The sequence below is a fragment of the Sphaerodactylus townsendi genome, linkage group LG05 (genome assembly GCF_021028975.2).
Source record: "Sphaerodactylus townsendi isolate TG3544 linkage group LG05, MPM_Stown_v2.3, whole genome shotgun sequence".
NCBI lineage: Eukaryota > Metazoa > Chordata > Lepidosauria > Squamata > Sphaerodactylidae > Sphaerodactylus > Sphaerodactylus townsendi.
The window spans coordinates 62,341,804-62,360,331 of record NC_059429.1 but is presented as its reverse complement, the minus strand read 5'-3'; the positions used below and the strand labels follow the sequence as shown (position 1 = coordinate 62,360,331).

Below are 18,528 nucleotides of genomic sequence, written 5' to 3'. Positions count from 1 at the left end.
CATCCTCAAAGAACTCTAGTAAGTTTATAAGGCAGGACTTGCCTCTGCAAAAGCCATGCTGACTCTTCCTCAGCAGGTCTTGCTTTTCTACATGCTTTATAATTTTATATTTAATAATAGATTCTACTAATTTACCAGGAACAGATGTCAAACACACTGGCCTGTAATTTCCTGGGTCCCCCCTAGATCCTTTCTTAAAGATTGGTGTGACATTGACCATCTTCCAGTCTTCAGGGATGGAGGCTGAATTCAGGGATAAGTTGCATATTAAAGGGAGAAGATCAGCAATTTCATGCTTGAGCTCTTTAAGAACTCTTGGGTGAATGCCCTCTGGGCCAGGGGATTTGGTAGCATTTAGTTTATCAATGGCTGCCAGAACTTCTTCCACGTCTACCACTATCTTTGCTAGTTCCTTGGATTCGCCTCCTAAGAAGCTTGGTTCAGATGCAGGAATTTTCCTCACCTCCTATTGGGTGAAGACAGATGCAAAGAATTCATTCAGCTTCTCTGCAATCTCCCTGTCATCCTTTAGCACACCTTTTGTTTCTTCGTCATCTAATGAGCCTACCGCTTCCCTAGCTGGCTTCCTACTTTTGATGTACTTGAAGAACTGCTTGTTGCTGGTTTTGATGTTCACAGCCATGCGTTCCTCATAACCCTTTTTTGCCTCCCTTTCAGCTAGCTTGATTCTCTTTTGCCACCGTTTGGGTTCCTTCTCATATTCTTCATCAATGGACTTCCATTTTCTAAAAGACATCTTTTTTCTGATAATTTCCTCAACCTCCCTTGTTAATCATGGTGGTTTTCTTTTGGACTGGGTGTTTCCTTTCCAACCTGCGGAACACATTGCAGCTGAGCTTTTATTCATGGTATCAGTCTACTGTTTCAAAACAGAAATTTCAGGCCGCAGCCCAAGGCCACAGAATGGAATAAACATTCGAGGGAAACAATATTTCCTGCTTGGAGATCTATCAGGAGGGCTTAATCATATCCACTTTCAAACAGTAGAATTTCAAGCCTTCTTTCTGGATGTCTGAGTTGTAGTATTGGATTTGTAAGATAAATAGGTTAAATAGAAGTGCTGAAGGAGCAGAACCTAAATGCAAGGGGATCAAAGAGGAACAGGAAAAGATTTTTATTATAAGCTGGCATATGTACAATTCCATATCTAGGGGATGATAGAACAGTGACACTTCAAATTCAGGAATATAGGAACCAATATTATTTTGCAGATGTGATGGATGTGAAAAACATAATCACCAGTACCTGTGCATACTTGCAAATAATGTGAGATGCAAATAGCACATACATTTCCCCAGTGGTCAGCTACATAATAATATTAGCATTCAGAGAAGATCTTCCTGCAACAGGTCCTTGGAAATGCCATGCTGGATCATGCAGAATTTACCTCCCAGGACTTGATTCAGGCAATTGTATGATAACCCTGTAGATCAATTGTGTGTTAACCAAGTTTTATGCAAATTTTCTTTTATCAGGCAATTGGTCTACATCAGCACCTGCCAAAGAAAATGGAATTAAGCACTATGTTTTATATCTTTTCCTATCAAGATGCAAACCAATGGATTCCCTTATTACTTTACTAAGATACAGTTTCTATCAGTCAGAGGCCTGATTTGCAGCTGCGCTTGTCAAACCTTCATCCCAGGTGACATCCCTTTCTACAAGAAGGGAGGTAGAGAACTGAAACACCCTTGCTGGTTTGGTTTTTAACAGGCAAGCTATAGTTTTAGGAAACTTGGCATCGCTGTCAGGTTGCATGTCAAAGAGAACCAGAACTTTCATATTAACACCTCATGGATCTTTCTTTTTCCAAACTACTGTGCAATCTGTAATTTTTAACCTCACAAGTTTAAGATTGTACCTTAACATTTGTGGGAAACAGATGGGTCCTGAAAGCTGCCAACCTGTTGTTAAAAAAGTCTTCCAATAATTGTTTTCTACCTGTAACTGCTTAGCATAATTAATCCTTCACATGATTTAATAAACAGGAACAAACATTTGCCATGTCAAAGTAATAAAAAGAGTCTCAAGAATATATAGGATTTTTCTCTCTCTCTCCCCAAAGAATAATATGGTTCTTTTATATTTCTTCTTATGGCTTTAGAAAAATATCAGGAGACAGATCTTCTTATTAGTGGTTCACGTAGCTCCAATGCTGAGGGGCATGTTTTTTTTTGCTAATGAAACACATTATTTCACTCACAAATAAATCAGCAAAGTCTCAAGGCAATGTTAGAAGTTAGGATGGCTTCATTAACTGGGTTCTCAACCTCTGCCCTAGAACCACATCCACATTTTTAATGAGCTACCACAAAGTTTTATTTGCTTTTCTTGTGATTTGTTTCACCACACTGAGAATCAGCAGATTGTTATTGTTGTATATAACCTATATTTATATGGTCTATTGTAACATTGCATAGATATGTTTTATTATATTTCATAATAATTCTGTTAAAATGGGATGTCTCAATCAAAGGGTTTTTTTTAAGGAAAAGGAAGTGCAAGCATGCCAGTGACAATGCCAGTGACAATGCCAGTGTCAAGGGAACAAATTCCATTTTATACCTTTCTCCCCATTACAATTTTTTATGCCTCATATATTTTTTCAAGTGATAGTAAGGAAGTCTCATAGTGCTTTGACCTTTTCAATATTCGGAAACTTTATTAACTGGTCATTTTTGGGTGGAAAGAAATGCAGCATATATCATGGAGATGGGCACTGCTGAATGATTCTAAGTGCAAGGTATTATTATTATTTTTATGATTTCACTAATGATAGGAAGAAGAACCAAGAGAATGCTCCCATTCAGAGACTGGCTGAAAAATGTATAAAAGTGGATGAAATATAGCAAAGGGGTATTAAAATGTAACAATCTAAATCTGTTGGGTAGAGTTTTTGCTTAGGCCTATAATGTCAAACTCATTCTGACAAATTGAATACCTGAAGAGCAGGAATGCTTGGCTTACCTGATTACCAGTCAAAAATGAATTTTCCTGCTAAGATGTATTCATAATGCTTTATTTAATAATGCTTGTTTATAATGAATGCCACCCGTTAGTGAAATTATGCACATTGGATATTTATGATTCATTTAAAAGCCTGATGGGAGTCACTACCAATTTGCATATTATATATCATCACTGCTGCCTGGTAGACCCTGGGAGTGAGCAAAAGGCCTCCCAAAATACAACTTGGCGTTGGAACCATTATTTGTTTTTTAAAAAACAGGATGACTTGATATAGTTGATTTTCAAAACCACAGAAAGCTTTAAAAAAACAGACAAATTCACAGGAGTATAAAAAGCTGTTAGCCATGGTGGCTAAAGGGAACTTCCATGTTTGAAGACTGTGGGCATCTTAATGCCACATACTGGGGTAAAATAAAAAGGGAGAACTGTTGCCTCCTTTCGTTGCTTGAAGCATCTGACAGGCCACACTTGCAAATGGAAAGCTCAGCTAAATCATCCTTTGGACTGTGCAGCAGGGTTCTTCATATGTTCAGAAAGAGTCAATTTCCTTATGAAACTGCACGACAACTTTGATCTTGTTCTGAAGTCCAACTGTATATGTCTCTACTTTTGAGTAAAGTGGATGCCCTTCTTTGTCTGTAGTGGGACTGTGGTTGGAAAATACCATCCTAAAAGCTATCTCACTGCCACCAGCCCACCTTTCCTGTGGAACTTTGGACACCAGTTTAAAATGTTTGTTTACCCATGCTTTGTGTTTTGTTTGTTCCCCCCTTTCCCTCTCTGTGTGGCTTCTCTTACTGATTAGATGTACAATTTTTAGATTTCTGTGGATTTTAAAAAATGAATTGTTTCATTACAACATTACAAACAACTCTAGGTTGCAGTGGCTTGCACCCAGTGGTAATCCTGAAAAAAAAAGACAGGAACAGCAAGCATTGCAGCCATATTGTCTGGGAGGGTGAGTATGCTCTACAACACTTTCCCACTTGCTACATCTACCATTCAAATGCCTTTCATGTGCAGGAGCTGTCAAGTGACCATTGGATTAGTTAAGGAGGGCTCTTCCCCTTGAGACAATAACATTTGATGACTGAACGTTAGCCTCATAGCCATTTCTGGGGTGAGTGGAGGAGGAAATGATTTCCACTGGCACCAGCCACTGCTAGCAGTGACCCCTTTGCTCTTACTCCTTTGGAGTTTTTTTAATGGGCAACAAAGGACACTTTTCCATGTAATAATGTGTGGAAATGTACTGGAAGGTTTTAGATAGCCAGTTATTATTGTCTTTTCCAGGGCTTTTAATTGATTTTGGCTATTTTTCACTCTTTGTTTGCAGATACAAGGGTGAAGATTAGAGTCATGGTGGAGGAAAATTTGGGCTTAGTCTGACCAAACAAAGCCATTAGTGAGTTTATTCCATAGTGGTGAAAGCAGCAAAGGCAGAACACTTCTCTTATCACTGTTGCATCCAGATGGTGCCATCTGACAGTACTGCTATACGGTTGTAATTTAAGATATTTTCAGTCATGGGAGATGACTATAAAAGCTATCCTAAAGTTATAAAAAGTGATACAAGAAAGGTAAGAGGTTCTGTTGTGATCCATTCTGATCAAACCAAACCATGAGGAAAATTTGGAGATGGCTATAGCATGCCTGTCAAAATGTGTTGTTTGAGGAAATGCCCTGGGAATTAGCTGGTAAATAATAATGACGAAAAATCTGTGGCCAACAACTTAGGTAGAATATCCTCAGATTTGGCCAGATTCATGATTGGTATATAGTATATAGACATGGGTCCTGCAATACTCATGGGGGGGGGGGGGCAGGGAATCCCTCTCCCATCACTGCTGATTCTCCATATCCAGCTCCTTACTGCTCAATTGGTGGCTGGGAGGCCTGTGCAAGGGTTTTTTCCCCCATATTCCATTCCCACTGGTAAGGCTCCAAGCCCCTCTGCCACAGTTGCTGAGCCTAGGGTGGCTGCTGGCATCCACCACTGCCTCAGCTGGCCCAGAACAGCTCCTGGTGTCCACTGACCTGCTACTGAGCATGGATCAGCTGCCAACATTTTCTTCTGCCACTGCTGAGCCTAGGAATGTTGCTGTCCCAAAACAGCTGCCCCACCTGCAATATGGCTATTGTGGGAACAGGTGGGAGGGGGGAGCACCCGAATGGCAATGTTTGGAGATATACATCTGCTGCAAAAGCTTGAGCACCAGCTCCGGTTTTCTGCAGCGAAGGTTCAATAAAGCTCTCGAACTTTTCCTGAGTCTCAATTATTGACTGGAGTAACAGACCCTTATATTCAGCTCCAACAATCGAAGCTGAGAATAGCACTGGGGCAGCCATGAAGAGCCTGTCATCCCAAGGCACTGAGAGGGTGAGGCAAGGGGGAGTTAGAAAGGAGGGTGGGGAGAAGGGCCAACTGACAACCCCAAGGCCCTGGATGATCAGGGGATGGAAAGGGTCCCTATAAAATGGACAAGCCAAGAGACAGCTGAGGAGGAAGAAAGGTGGAGGTTCCTGTAGAGCGGGGGAACTGCCAGATTGGAATGGTCTAGACCAGGGGTAGGGAACCTGCGGCTCTCCAGATGTTCAGGAACTACAATTCCCATCAGCCCCTACCAGCATGGCCAATTGGCCATGCTGGTAGGGGCTGATGGGAATTGTAATTCCTGAACATCTGGAGAGCCGCAGGTTCCCTACCCCTGGTCTAGACTCCCCCTCCTCCCATACTGAGGTCAACTTGGCAAGCAAGGAACTGGAGCCAACCCGAGGGGAGGAAGTCAGGGAAAAGGGGGAATGCTTCAGTGCGTGTAAAGTCAACACAAACGTATTTAACCCCTCATATATTTTATTGTTGATTTTAGATTTTTCTATAAACATGGGGAATCCTCCAAACATGGGAAGTCCCCCAAGTTTGAAGAAAACCCTGCTTAGCATTAGTGTGGCCTTGATCCATGGAGTTAGGTATCTGCAGACAGAGGTCATATGTCAGTATTAGATATTTGTATGCAGTTAGATCGGTTATTGCACTATACTAAAACAAAAGAAAACTATACATTGCCAGAATCAACAGGACCAACTCAGTGCAACTATATACATTTTGGGTAAAAAAGGCACCCAAATCAGAGCCTGCAGAGAAAATGTCCTGAGGCAATCTTCAGTAAATGGCAGAAGGGAGAATCCCTTCAGCTGCACACAAAATGTAGGGTGCAAGATGAGGGTGAACCAGACAGAGACCAGGCAGAGGGTGAACCAGACAGAGACCAGACAGCAAAACAGTCAAGCATGAAACAGCCTCTTTACCCCTCTGATACCTTTGTTGTCTGGAAAGCACACCAGAAGCCGCTTCTTTTTAAGACATCCCCTGGGTTTCTTATTTTGGGTGTGTGGAGTGAAAAGAGGCAATTGTCTTTTTAAAGATGTCCCACAGACATATTTTTGTGCTGCATAGAATGGATCCATGGCAATAAGAATTCAGTTGATTGTTTAATTGTGAAGTTAGCTGTAAGTATGCCTGAAATAAAATTTTGCATAGGGTAAGTTTTGGATGTGAACCACCTTCCCTTTTAGGTTTACACAGTCCTGTCTACTGCCTAAATCTATAGCTTTCTTGCTCTATCAGCTTTGTATGTCTCAGTGTGGCATTGTGGAGATGAGAAATCAAAGAAAGAGGACACATAACTATTTTGCACAGTCTCCCCTCCCTCCATGATTTGGGTAACTCGTAAAATGTAGTAACTCAAGCCGCTGTGACAAGAGACATAATCTGTTCCCCTTTCAGGGAACTTTACCTTTTAACACTAGCCATCTTTAGGCTAAGCATCAGTGTTTTAGTAGGTTTAAGTAATTAGTAGAACAGATACATTTGCTGGGTTCCAAAATACCACTTCTTCTATACAGTATAAATATTTCAAATTAACAAAATACTGTGGGATCTTTTTCCCGTCAAACATAACATACTCATTTCATAGGGTTGTGTATAATAGTTAACAAACATTTTGTAGTGAACAGGATCAGATGTGGCACTTTTAAAAAGCATTTATATAAAAGTCTATATAAAAAAGAACATTATCCTCTGATAGTCTGCTCCAAAAGGATGGGAGGGGGGATTTTAAAGTTACATCTGAGGGGCTACACATGAGGGAGCATTATTAACATGTTGGGTAGTTAACTGCACATCTGTTAACAAGTATAAAATTGACACCACATCTGTCCACTGGTATGTGTGAAACACACTGGATGAAACATTTGGTAGAAAAGGATAAAAATAAGGCCTGAGCTAAATTAATTTCCTTCACAGAACCTGTGAAGTTATATTCAAATCTTATATTGCACTGGCCAACTGCATTTGTGAATTGGTATGGATTTTCAGACTATACATCTTTGGCTGTCTGTAGACAAAGAAGTGGATACTCCTTAAAATATTAAATTGGACTTTATAATTGCTTCCCCCATCTCTTATGGTGCAAACTACAGTTTCACCTAGCTCTTGATCCCAATCAACAACTGAAATACATAGAAACACTATATTAACTTGAATATTTCATCCAGTCCAAGTCATTGTTAAATACCATTTTGCTGGTGAGGAAGTGTTTGAACTTACATTCATGACTATCCTGGATGTGAATCCATCTCTTTCATCCAACACTTTTGGTCTGATCAACATTCAAGCCATGCTCCAGATTTACACTCTAACTAGCAAAAAGCCAATTTTTATAGGACTCCTGGGACTAAAATGAAACATCATCCACCCAGGATCAGAGAGAGCTGTATGTTTTATTGCCATAGTGGTGCTTTCCCCCATGCTTTGCATCATCCCATAGGCATTAATGGCACCCATGTTCTTTTGGAGCAAAAAGAAAAAGAATGTTCTTCTCAGGGGTCATCAGTGGAGCAGAGGTGAAACCCTTTTTCTGTCAACTCAAGTCTCCGGCCCAGAGTGCAGGCTTGTCCCTATGATTTTATCTTAGGCTAGGTCTGGTGCCAGAAGAAAGTACTGTTGTGTTAGCTGCTGAGACTCCAGGACAATTGGGAAGACACTATTAATGAGCAGCAGCCAGTGCTGCCCACCCCTTCTCTCTGGGTGTGGCCATACATTATTGTGCACTCCAGAAATGAATGCTGCCAGAATGACCTGGTGTGCCACACGTCTCCCTTGGAAGGTACAGGCATCCTTCCTGCCTCACTGTTGTCTCCACTTTTGCTCAGTAGATGGATGGGAGAGAATAGTGGCTGCTGCATATTTCCTCATTTTCCGGAGGGAGCAGTGTTGTCATTTAGAAGCAGCATCCTAGGAAAGATATCAGGTAAATCAGAAGTGAACGCAGTGTAAGTGGTGGTGCCTGATCAGGTTGGTGAATAAGAGACAACAGGGAACAGAAGAGTGGCTCCCATTCACTTGCTTTTCTCCTCCACCTATGTTGTGGATTGCAAAGGGGCCCCTGGACAACATTTTGCCAAGGGTCCCATATCTTGAAAATGTCCATTCTGAAATCCATTTACTTTACACTGAATTCAATGGAAACCTCTGAAATCTCAGTTAAATTTATCTTCATGGCTTCATTTTATTGGCATATTCTGATTTTCATTTGTCAGTCACATGTTCTCTGCCTTTTCTTTTACTGACACGACCTGACCATATGAATCCATGCTTTTGTAACCTTGCAGTTGTGTTGGGGGCCACAGCACCCGGGAGGCTCCCGAGTACGGCAGCCATTCTGCTTGGAAAGGGGCCTCCCAGCGCCCGGGAGGCTCCCGAATACGGCAGCCATTCTGCTTGGAAAAGGGTCTCTCACGTGCAAATGTGGTTTCGGAGAAAACTGCTGACATTGCAGACCCTCTGGCTCCAATGTGTGTACGTGCAAATACCAAATTCTCTGCTCAACCCCCCGTGCTCTTTGCCCTGTCCATTGTATTGTGTTTACCCTGCCTGCCTTGTTTGTTTTTCCTCTTGTAAACTGTCAATAAAAGGGCTTGGGAAGAAACGGGACGGCAGAGTTGCTCCCTGCATCTCTCACTTGCCGAAACGATATGCTGTCTCCGTTGCTGTAAGACTACACAGTTGAGTACTTTAATGTGCTCTAGATTGGGCTGTCCTTGACAACAATCCTGAGACTGCAACTGATTCAGAATTCAGTAGCCTGATTATTGTCAGGAGCAAACCTATTTTAGAATAGCTACTTTGGTAGCCAACTTGCTTCAATTCAAGGTGCTTCTTGGCCTAGGACTATCTTTTCTCATATTTCTCTGGGCGCCAACTAAGGATCTAGCTGTTCCCCCACTTAAGGTAGTTCACTTGGCCTCAACTAGAGATTGCTTCTTCTACCATAGCTTTCACCTCATGGACTGGGCTCTCTGAGGAAGTAAGGGAGGGTGATGCTTTTTGAAACTTTTGGGAGGTACTGCAATTCCATTTTATATGCCAGCACTTTAAAATAGGGTGTACGCTTCAGCCTTTTTTTATGGGATGGAGATTGTTAGGGTTCACTGTGTGACAGCAGAACATATTTACAAGCATTGACACACATGCAGATATAAAAATGATACAGTAGGCTGGATTTATGAAACCAACAGTTGCTGCTCAGTGGCTGGTTGGTATACCACATCAGCAGAGACAGACATAGCTTGTGCATGGCATCACTACTTAGGTTTGTGCCAAAGCCACCCAGGCAGGACCTATGCAGCCTGCTTTGGGCCCAGCAGAGTGTCATGGGAAGAGATGCCTATTCCCTTACCAGTCTCTGCCACTACCATGCAGGTCCAAAGTGGTTTGCAGAGGCGCTTTCTCTAAAGTGCACTTTGCTCAGCTGGGCAGCAGGAGAGGTGAGTATTTGCCGTGCCAAAACACCCTGAGCTGTGCCAATGCTTCCTTAAGACCTGGACTTCAGCCCAAAGTTGCATCTTGAAACATTTAAAGGAACACATTTCTACCTATCAAAGGTCCATAACTGGATATTTTAGACTGTAGTAGTTGAAGGATATAAAGCTCCAGCTTGCACATTCCTGTATGTAAAAGTACCATGTGACATACTGTTGATTATTCCAGTAATTCAAACAAACAGTGAATGAACTGAAGTCCTCAGAAGCTGCATAGCAGGGGTTGCGGATGTTCCTTTGTTTGTTTTTCAAATAGTCACATGGTCATGTCAGCAATTTAATTTTCAACAAGGTTCAGCTTGTGTTTTTTGCTCTTGAGACCTCTGAGTCGTCCTTGAGTTTTATTCCATCCAATCTTGTGGTGTCCTGCAAATCCCGATAATTGGTTTAGGATTAAAATGCAGAGGCTCAGAACTCATTAAACAGCAGCCAAACAAGTCCAACCTGCCCCCTCCCCCCATGATTACTGCCAATGAAAAAGATAACTGTATAAAGGCAACCTTTATTTCTCAGAATAATCTATACAGTGTAAAGTTTTTAATCAAAGATAATGATAGCACCAAGAATCAGTCTATTGCTAGATCTCTCTCTCCCTCTGTCTCAGATACGAACACACAAATACACAAACAAAAACAAACATGTAAAATGACATGTTTTCAAACAATAAGATACATATATAATATTTAATTAGTACATAAAATTGATTTTATCCAGTATGCAAGTACTGAACGTCAGCCGGGATACGAAGGATGAAAAATTGTGACACCTATCATTTTCCTGAAATATTTTGGAGGGCCAAATTATGCATTTTGTAGGATTGGAACTTCCAGTGCTTTCTTTGACATCAAAAGCAACCCAAAGATATATCCAAGGAGTACTAGGCTGCTAAAGTGGGGAATTTTTTTTAACCCTTCCCTTTCCTGGCATTATTTCTCCAACAGAAATTGCCCCCTTGAGCAGCTAGAGAAAAATACATAATGTCCCTGTGCTTTTTGACACAATCTAGTCCAATAAAAATTTCATAATAAAAGGAAACAGTTTAGTAATGAATTCTGTTCTTAATTTCTTCATAGGCCCTCTAGGGACAGAACAAATTGACTGAATCTGTACTGTAGTTGTTAATGTAATGCCTAATGTAATGCATTACAGTTTCTGTATTTTTATTTACTATTGGAAAAGCACATTAGAACTGAAATTAATAATTTGTAATAAAAAAAAGACGAGAAGGCACGGATTTGGAAGAATTTCATAATTAAATAATTGGTGCAGACAGCTCTCCCTTCCCCCCGACGCTGTGCTAGATTACAAAAATACACTTCCCATGCATTTCTATTAAATATTGTGTGTAAATCAAGAATTATACAAAATAATATTTTCAGAGTCGTCCTTTTTTTAACTTTTAATTTTAACTGAACTACTTAATATATCTCTATTTTGCTAGATGGCCATTGGGCCTGTATATCAGACAATAAAAACATGAACATTTCCTGTCAATTTTATAACTGTTCTATATATGTATGAGTCAGGATCCTATCTCTTATATCTTGTATATTATCAACCTAGCACCTGAAATGCCACTTTCATTTTATGTGAGAATCATAATATTAGCATAAACTGAACTATTACTAGGCTTCCTTAACTGGCCCATTTCCCCTTCCTGGTGGGTAAAAATAAGGGATCCCGCTTACCGATAATACTGTTGTTCTCTAGTAAACTTCCTAATTGTGCTCACTGAAAACAGATGTCATGTTTAACATGTAAATCACTATATGCTAGAAGGCATCAGTCAGCTGAAAGTCTCAGTTCAAAATGCTGATCCATTAGGATTTTTTGTCATTTATAGTGACTTTGCAGTGACTTTGTTTCTCCCAGTAAATAAATTGTACAATTAAATTATTTTAGCATTTTTAGGGTGTCAGGTAACAAAGGGACAGAACAAATGTATCTTCCTTTTTGCCTTTGTCTACATGATCTTGCAACCCATTTCTTCTGCATTTGTACAAAAGCACATTTCTGGTATGTCGATCTGTTCACTGTTGCTTTTCCTCCCTTAAAGTTTTGGAAGGTCACTGGCCGACCATTACTCCACACCCAGCTGTTCTTTTCAAAGTCTTCTTTTAGCCCTGAAATTAGAGACACTGCACTTGTGAATTTAACTGCCTATCTAGCTATGCATGCTTCAATGTGCTGACAGAAATTACATTACCCATTTAATAGTCTTAAATGTAATAACTGCTAAAACAGATTTCCAACATATACCATTTGTACTGAATCCATGACTGCATTGAAACAAATAGGGAAATTATTTTGGAAAGGGAGGAGTTCAGCTCTGTGGAAGAATACATGTTTTGCCAGCCAGGTTCAGTGTCTGACATCTCTAGGTAAAAAGAAATGAAGGCAACAGGGATAAGACTTTGGAAAGCCACACACAGGTAGAGAAGACAGCCCTGGGGAATTTGGATAATGGATCAGACTAACAGTGCAATCTGCAAGGGGGAGGTCTGAAACTGCTCAGGAGGTGACACAACCCTGGCACCAGTGCAAATGCCACTTGTGCTGACATAAGTGGCACATGCTGGCACTGGGCAGTCACATGCCAGCACAATGCCTGGGAGCCAGGGCAATCATGGCTCCAGTGCTGCTTTCCCAGGGCCAGCTTTAGTCAGCTTCCTGAGCCTTTTGGCCTGGGAATGCCCCAATTTGCCAGTGCAGACTGACACTGGAATAATCAGTGGCACAGCCCACTGAGCTACAGAGGACACTTTCACAGGAGAAGAGGCACTGTTGCTTTCAGCTTGCTGTCTGCACCACAGCAAGCCTTTTCAGAGGTGGTGTGGTTGTGCCATCCATGACTGTGGTACAATTATGCCCTACCCCGCTCAGGATTGTACTGCCAATATAAGTCTGCCACCTATCATCATGTGAACTTTTAGGACTTCTTCAATGGGAACTGAAGCAGAGGTCTCCATGGGCGAGGTGGGACTGGGACAGAGTGGGACTGGGACAGAGGTTGTGTGTGGAATGGTCAGTCTCCAGGGGAAGGCTAGTAGCAGTCACTGAAACCAGTTCTGCCTCCCAGTTATAGGGTTTTGGCTGCAGCTGCTGTCCTACCTTCCCATTTTTTGATGGATAAATGTAATACTAAGTGAGATACCATTGGATCTGAGTGGGACTTTGTAGTGTTTGATTTAGAAAGAGGGCACTTTTTGCCATTGCTGTGCATTGTTTCACAGGATGGATAGGCTAGATTTAAAATGGCAGAAATTATGCACATTGCTAGTATGTAGGCATGGATAATTAGCAAGCACCTTGGGGCATCTAAGAATGAAGGGAGGTTTCTCACCTGAGGCTCACTGCTTGTTTTACTGGGAATTAGGTTACAATGCAGAGTAGTAGCATTTGAACCCTTACCAGCTGTATTGCATGGGTAGGAGGGTTTGCACTGCTAAGCACATTTTTCTATGCAGGCTATGTTAGGAAAGTCTGGCAACGATACTGCCTGAGTTTGGAACCAAGATACGGTTTCCCAAACATTGGTTAGCTACCAGAGAGCACCTGCTAGTAGCAATGTGCACTAAAAGAGAGGGAAGTGTTTAATGTATGCTGTATTATCCTGAATAAGTTTTACTTACCAATCCAAAATGGCTGTTTTTTGGCAAACTTCCACAGCCATGCCATTTCTCTTGCAGAATGCACACTGGCTAGATGGCCATTGGGCCTGTATGTCAGACAATAAAAATATGAACATATCCTGTCAATTTTAGAACTGTTCTATACATGTATGAGTCAGGGTCCTATCTCTTATATCTTGTATATTATCAATCTAGCACCTGAATTTGCCTTGGAAAGGAAATGGAGGCATTTCAAGAATAACTTGAAAAGATAGTCCAAGGCAGGACTAGGTCTATTAAAAGCAGGGGGGTGGGGCCACGTTCCTGATCTCCAAGGTCAGTGCCTTAGACTATCTTTGCAAGTTATGGTGAGGATTTCAACACCATACTCATGAGCCTTTGCTAAATATGCAAATTACTAATTTGTATAATTAGCAAAGGCTCATGGGTATGTTGTTGAAATGCTCACCATAACTTGAAAACATAGTTCAAGGCAGGACATGGCCTGCTAAACGCAGATAGGGCCACCTCCCTGATCTCCTGGGAGGGAGTGGGGCCGAGGGAGGCTCAATTTTGCACACTCGACAGGTAGGCGGGGCTTCATGGGGCCCCTGAAGCAGGGATGGGTGGGCCTCCTGGGAGGCGTTCAGAGGAGGCTTTGTCTCCGGGCGCCATTTGGACTCAGTACACCTCTAACCCCACCTGACATTCCTCCCCAGATGACCTGCTTTTGAGATCAGGGAAGAGTAAGGAAATGCACCTTACCTGTGCTGGCCTGTCCTTAGATGTCACTGGACATTTATGTACTGCAGCACGTTAAATGTGGTTAAGTCCACCATTTGTCCTGCAACCCTAGGAGCACTTCCCAGAAGTAAGTCCCATTGAAAAAAAATGATACTTGCTTCCAAGGCCCCTTAGGATTTCTCCTGTAGTCTAGGATTTCAATAATGCTCATGGACAATTGGGTGGGTGAATAAATTTTATAGTCCCCCTCTGTATACTCTCCATCCCACACGAACTGAGCTATATGACCTCTGGAATTAATAGCTCATGAAAAAGAGAGTAATAGGAAATTCAGATCCTGACTACTAGTACTTTAAAGTTTTCCATTAATGCAATTGTCTTTTGTAGCATTCTTTTAGTGTTTTCATGCAGTGCCAGATTAAATGACCTTAGTATTTTATAAGCAAAGTAGCCTCGGTAAGATACATGTTTATGTAATGCTGTAAACACACTTGGCATAGAAAGGCCTGCTTTCAATTTAATTATTTACGTGGCTGGAACAGCATATGAAGACAATATGTTTGAAATGACTGATTATGGAATATTGCTCACCTATTCAAAGCATAACATTTTCAATTGCATCTTTACATGTTGAGGAAAGGAAATGTGTTCACTCACTCTATCATAAAAGCCATTTTTATAACAGAGTTTTTGCCCAAATACTAGAGCATCTCTGCAATGCTGGCAATATGATGACATGACATTCAGTGTGGGCTGGAAATGATGTCACTGCAATGCTGCCAATGGAAGTGATGTCACTGCAATGCTGGCAATGGGGCCTAGGCTTCCCTCTCATTCCTTGGCTACCCAAGTTTTAATAGTTCCTAGAAATAGAAATGTGATGCCAAAGATTTTACACTCCAAAGCAGTCTTTTTTGTCAGGGGAACTGATCACTGTATCCTGGCAATCTCAAGATCCCACCAGTGTGAACAAAGTGTGAACTGGATCCAGCAGCGGATTCCACACAATACAAATAAATAATGGCACTAGAATAAACTAGGCCGTAATTGTGACAGAGGGCAGGGCACATGGTGAGCTCCAGAGTAGTGAGCATGCATGTCCTGTGCCGGCTGTGTGGCCGAGCCACACCTGGCCTGATCATGTGATGCGCACGAGTTCAAGGGGTGGGGCACGCTCCCTATATATTAGGCAGCACGCAGTTGCTCCGGCCTTCTTCAACGCCTGGATCAAACTGAACAAATGCTTGTTGCCATTTGGGGAGCTAGGCCATGGAGAGTGCAAGGTTAGGGCTTGCTTTGCGTGCGTTGGACCAGCCATAGTTTCCTTAGTGACACCTTGCTGGGAAGCAGTTCGGTCAGCATATGGCACCGACCAAACGCACCAGGGCCATTTGGTAACCCAAGCAGCATGGGTGTTAGCAGGGGTGGAAGCAGTGAGTGGATCCCTGGGCATTAGGACTGGTGGGGCATCCAGGCTCCACGGTATGTTTCAGGGCGTGGGGTATGGCCTGTGCCAGACCCCTCCCCCACTGCCCAAAGGGACACAGCCCAGGAGTCAAGGGGCCAACAGCAGGAAGGGGGGACCCCCTCCTCAGTGGTCACCGCACAATTAACTCCCAGCTTCACGACCCCGTCATTGGCTGTGATGTGGCTGGGTTGTACTACACCCGTGCACTAGGTATAGTGCTTAGGAAGCCCGGGTCCAGCCTTTGCGGGTCAATCTGCCCCGGTGGGTGGCCCCTTTTCCTATTTTATCCCCTGGACCAGGGCTCATGGGAGCAGGATGGCAATACCTGGGATCTCAGGGGTCCTGTCAGTCGCCCCTATACACCAGGGCCTGACGAACACCTTAGCGAACCTAGTGCAATCTGGGGTGAGTTTGTTCCCAGGCTCGCCATGGCAACACCCCCTGGTGGGAAGCCAGCACCCGGGTGGGAGCTCGAGGCAGCAACCCCTTCGGAGGAGGTCTCTCACAGGCTGAAAGGGCAGGGCCAGGGCAGACATTGTTCAGACAGGCTGGTTCAAGTTGTCAGTCTCCCAGTTCTTCTTCTTCTGGTGAGTCCTCTGACGAGGGATCCACACAAGTGGACGGGAACTTTTGGAGGGTTGGGGAAGGAGTTCCTATCTCCTGGCATGGCTTGCTCGCAGGTGAACCTCCCAGGAGGGTGGGATGGCAGCAGCCAGGTTGATGGGACCTGTTCCACCCTGGGATCCTGGGAACCCTTACAGCTTGCACCTTCCTAAGAAGCTTAGAGAGAGGCCCCTGGATGGGTATTTTACGGATGTTTTTCGGTGCATGAAGGCCGAAGACGACCCGTGGTGATGGGCTCTAGTAAGGAGAAAAAACAGTGTGGCAAGTACGGTGTAGACCGCACCTTCAATAACTGGCTTCGGGGTTTCGGAGAGTACCTTGCCTTAATTGCTGTGGCTTACCTGGCCCGGGCCAGGCACTAAGTGGCTCACATGAACCATGTTCTTTGAGCCAGGGCATTGGCGGGCAACACCGTCTCAATTTCTTATGAGGAGGAAGTGCGGCATAGTGCTTCACACAGGAGCGGGTTCCGTTGGGACCTCATTCATGATCAAACATGGATGGTGATGGTTCATGCCTTATTGAAAACCCCGGGAAAGGGCAGCCCCCAGACCAACGGGAGCAGCAGACTAGTGGGCTCAGGGAAGTTCCAGTTCAGGTTAACCTGTTGGGACTTTAACAAAGGGGCTTGCCACAGGTCCAGATGCCAATACAAGCATGTATGTAGTGGGTGCTTTGCTTCTCATCTGTGTAACCAGTATGGCAAGGCCCCCTTGCGGCAGCCCTTTCGGGCTGGCCAGTCCCCTGGTGCCGGCGGCATGCAAAAAGAGCAAGGACGTAGGTAAGGGGGGGGGGGGTTCTCGGGTTCAACCTCCCCATTCATGTCTGAAGCTCCGCCCCTCCGTTTGTGGGTTTTTAAAACATTTTAGTGTTTTTTTTTGTTTTTGGCCTGCAGGGGATGCATTGTTTGGGCTAGCTGCACCAAACTTTCAGGGATTGTTTGGGGGACTTTCCTGATGATACTACCAGGGTTTGGTGAGGTTTGGTTCAGGGGTCCAAAGTTATGGACTCCCAAAGGGGGTGCCCCCATCCTCCATTGTTTCCAGTGGGAGCTAATAGAAGATGGGGGCTACATCTTTGAGGGTCCATAACTTTGGACACCCTGAACCAAACTTCACCAAACCCGGGATATATTATCAGGGGGGTCTCTTATTGATACCACCTAGGTTTTGTGAAGTTTGGTCCAGGGGGTCCAAAGCTATGGACTCCCAAAAGGGGTGCCCCCATCCTCCATTGTTTCCAATGGGAGCTAATAGGAGATGGGGGCTACACCTTTGGGGGTCCATAACTTTGGACCTCCTGAACCAAACTTCACCAAACCTGGGTTGTATCATTAGGAGAGTCTCCTAGAGATACCCTGAAAGTTTGGTGCTTCTAGCTTAACCATTGCACCCCTGACAGCAGGCACCCCCAAATTTCCCCAGATTCTCCTTTTAAATCCACCCCCTTTGGCATGGATTTAAATGGAAAATCTGAGGTCCTCAGTTTAGAAGAAGAATTTGGATTTATATCCCCCCTTTCTCTCCTGTAGGAGACTTGAAGGAGCTTACAATCTCCTTGCCCTTCCTCCCTCCCCTGTGAGGTGGGTGGGGCTGAGAGAGCTCCGAAAAGCTGTGACTAGCCCAAGGTCACCCAGCTGGCATGTGTGAGAGTGCACAGGCTAATCTGAATTCCCCAGATAAGCCTCCACAGCTCAAGTGGCAGAGCAGGGAATCAAACCCGGTTCCTCCAGATTAGAATGCACCTGCTCTTAACCCCTATGCCACATTTTTCAGGGTGGGGGATAATCCACCCCAAAACAGCATGACTTTCAATGTTGTTTAACTAGGGACCCCAGATTCTCCCTTTAAGGTGGATTTAAAAGGAGAATTTGGGCTCTCTAGTTTAAACACCATTGAAAGTGATGCTGTTTGGGGGTGGATTCCAGCATCACAGTGGCTGCCCGGGGGGAGGCGCAAAACTCAGATTTTGCACCGGGCTCCATTTTCCCTCTATGCCTCTGGCCAGAGGGGAGGGCAGAAGGAACTACTGGCTGCCGGCTGGGAGCCCAGCTGCTGGGGGGGCAGGGGAGTCTGCCAGCTGCTGGGGGGGGCAGGGGAGTCTGCCATCCCTGGCCTCGGAGAGCTGCTTTTATAAGCGCTAGGCCAGGGGCAGGGCTTGGGGAGGCGTGGCCATGCCCTAGGGGCGAACCCCCCACCATAAAAAATC

General features: G+C 43.8%; 1 protein-coding gene across 8 annotated transcripts in view; it reads right to left on the bottom strand.

Annotated features, from left to right (window-relative positions):
• Positions 1-8,930: 8,930 nt before the first annotated feature.
• Positions 8,931-18,528, bottom strand: part of LOC125432449 (FRAS1-related extracellular matrix protein 1-like) — a 189,590-nt gene continuing 179,992 nt past the window's right edge. For 3 of the 8 annotated variants that reach the window (XM_048495969.1, XM_048495966.1, XM_048495967.1), the window contains 2 exons: positions 13,506-13,591; positions 10,356-11,996 (listed from right to left, as the gene is read on the bottom strand). In XM_048495969.1, coding sequence (XP_048351926.1) covers positions 11,767-11,996; positions 13,506-13,591 — 316 coding nt within the window. In that variant the 3' untranslated portion in view covers positions 10,356-11,766. Of the gene's footprint in view, positions 10,240-10,355; positions 11,997-13,503; positions 13,592-18,528 lie in introns of those variants that run through there. The other 5 variants (XM_048495971.1, XM_048495972.1, XM_048495974.1 and 2 more) reach the window with 3 other exon arrangements.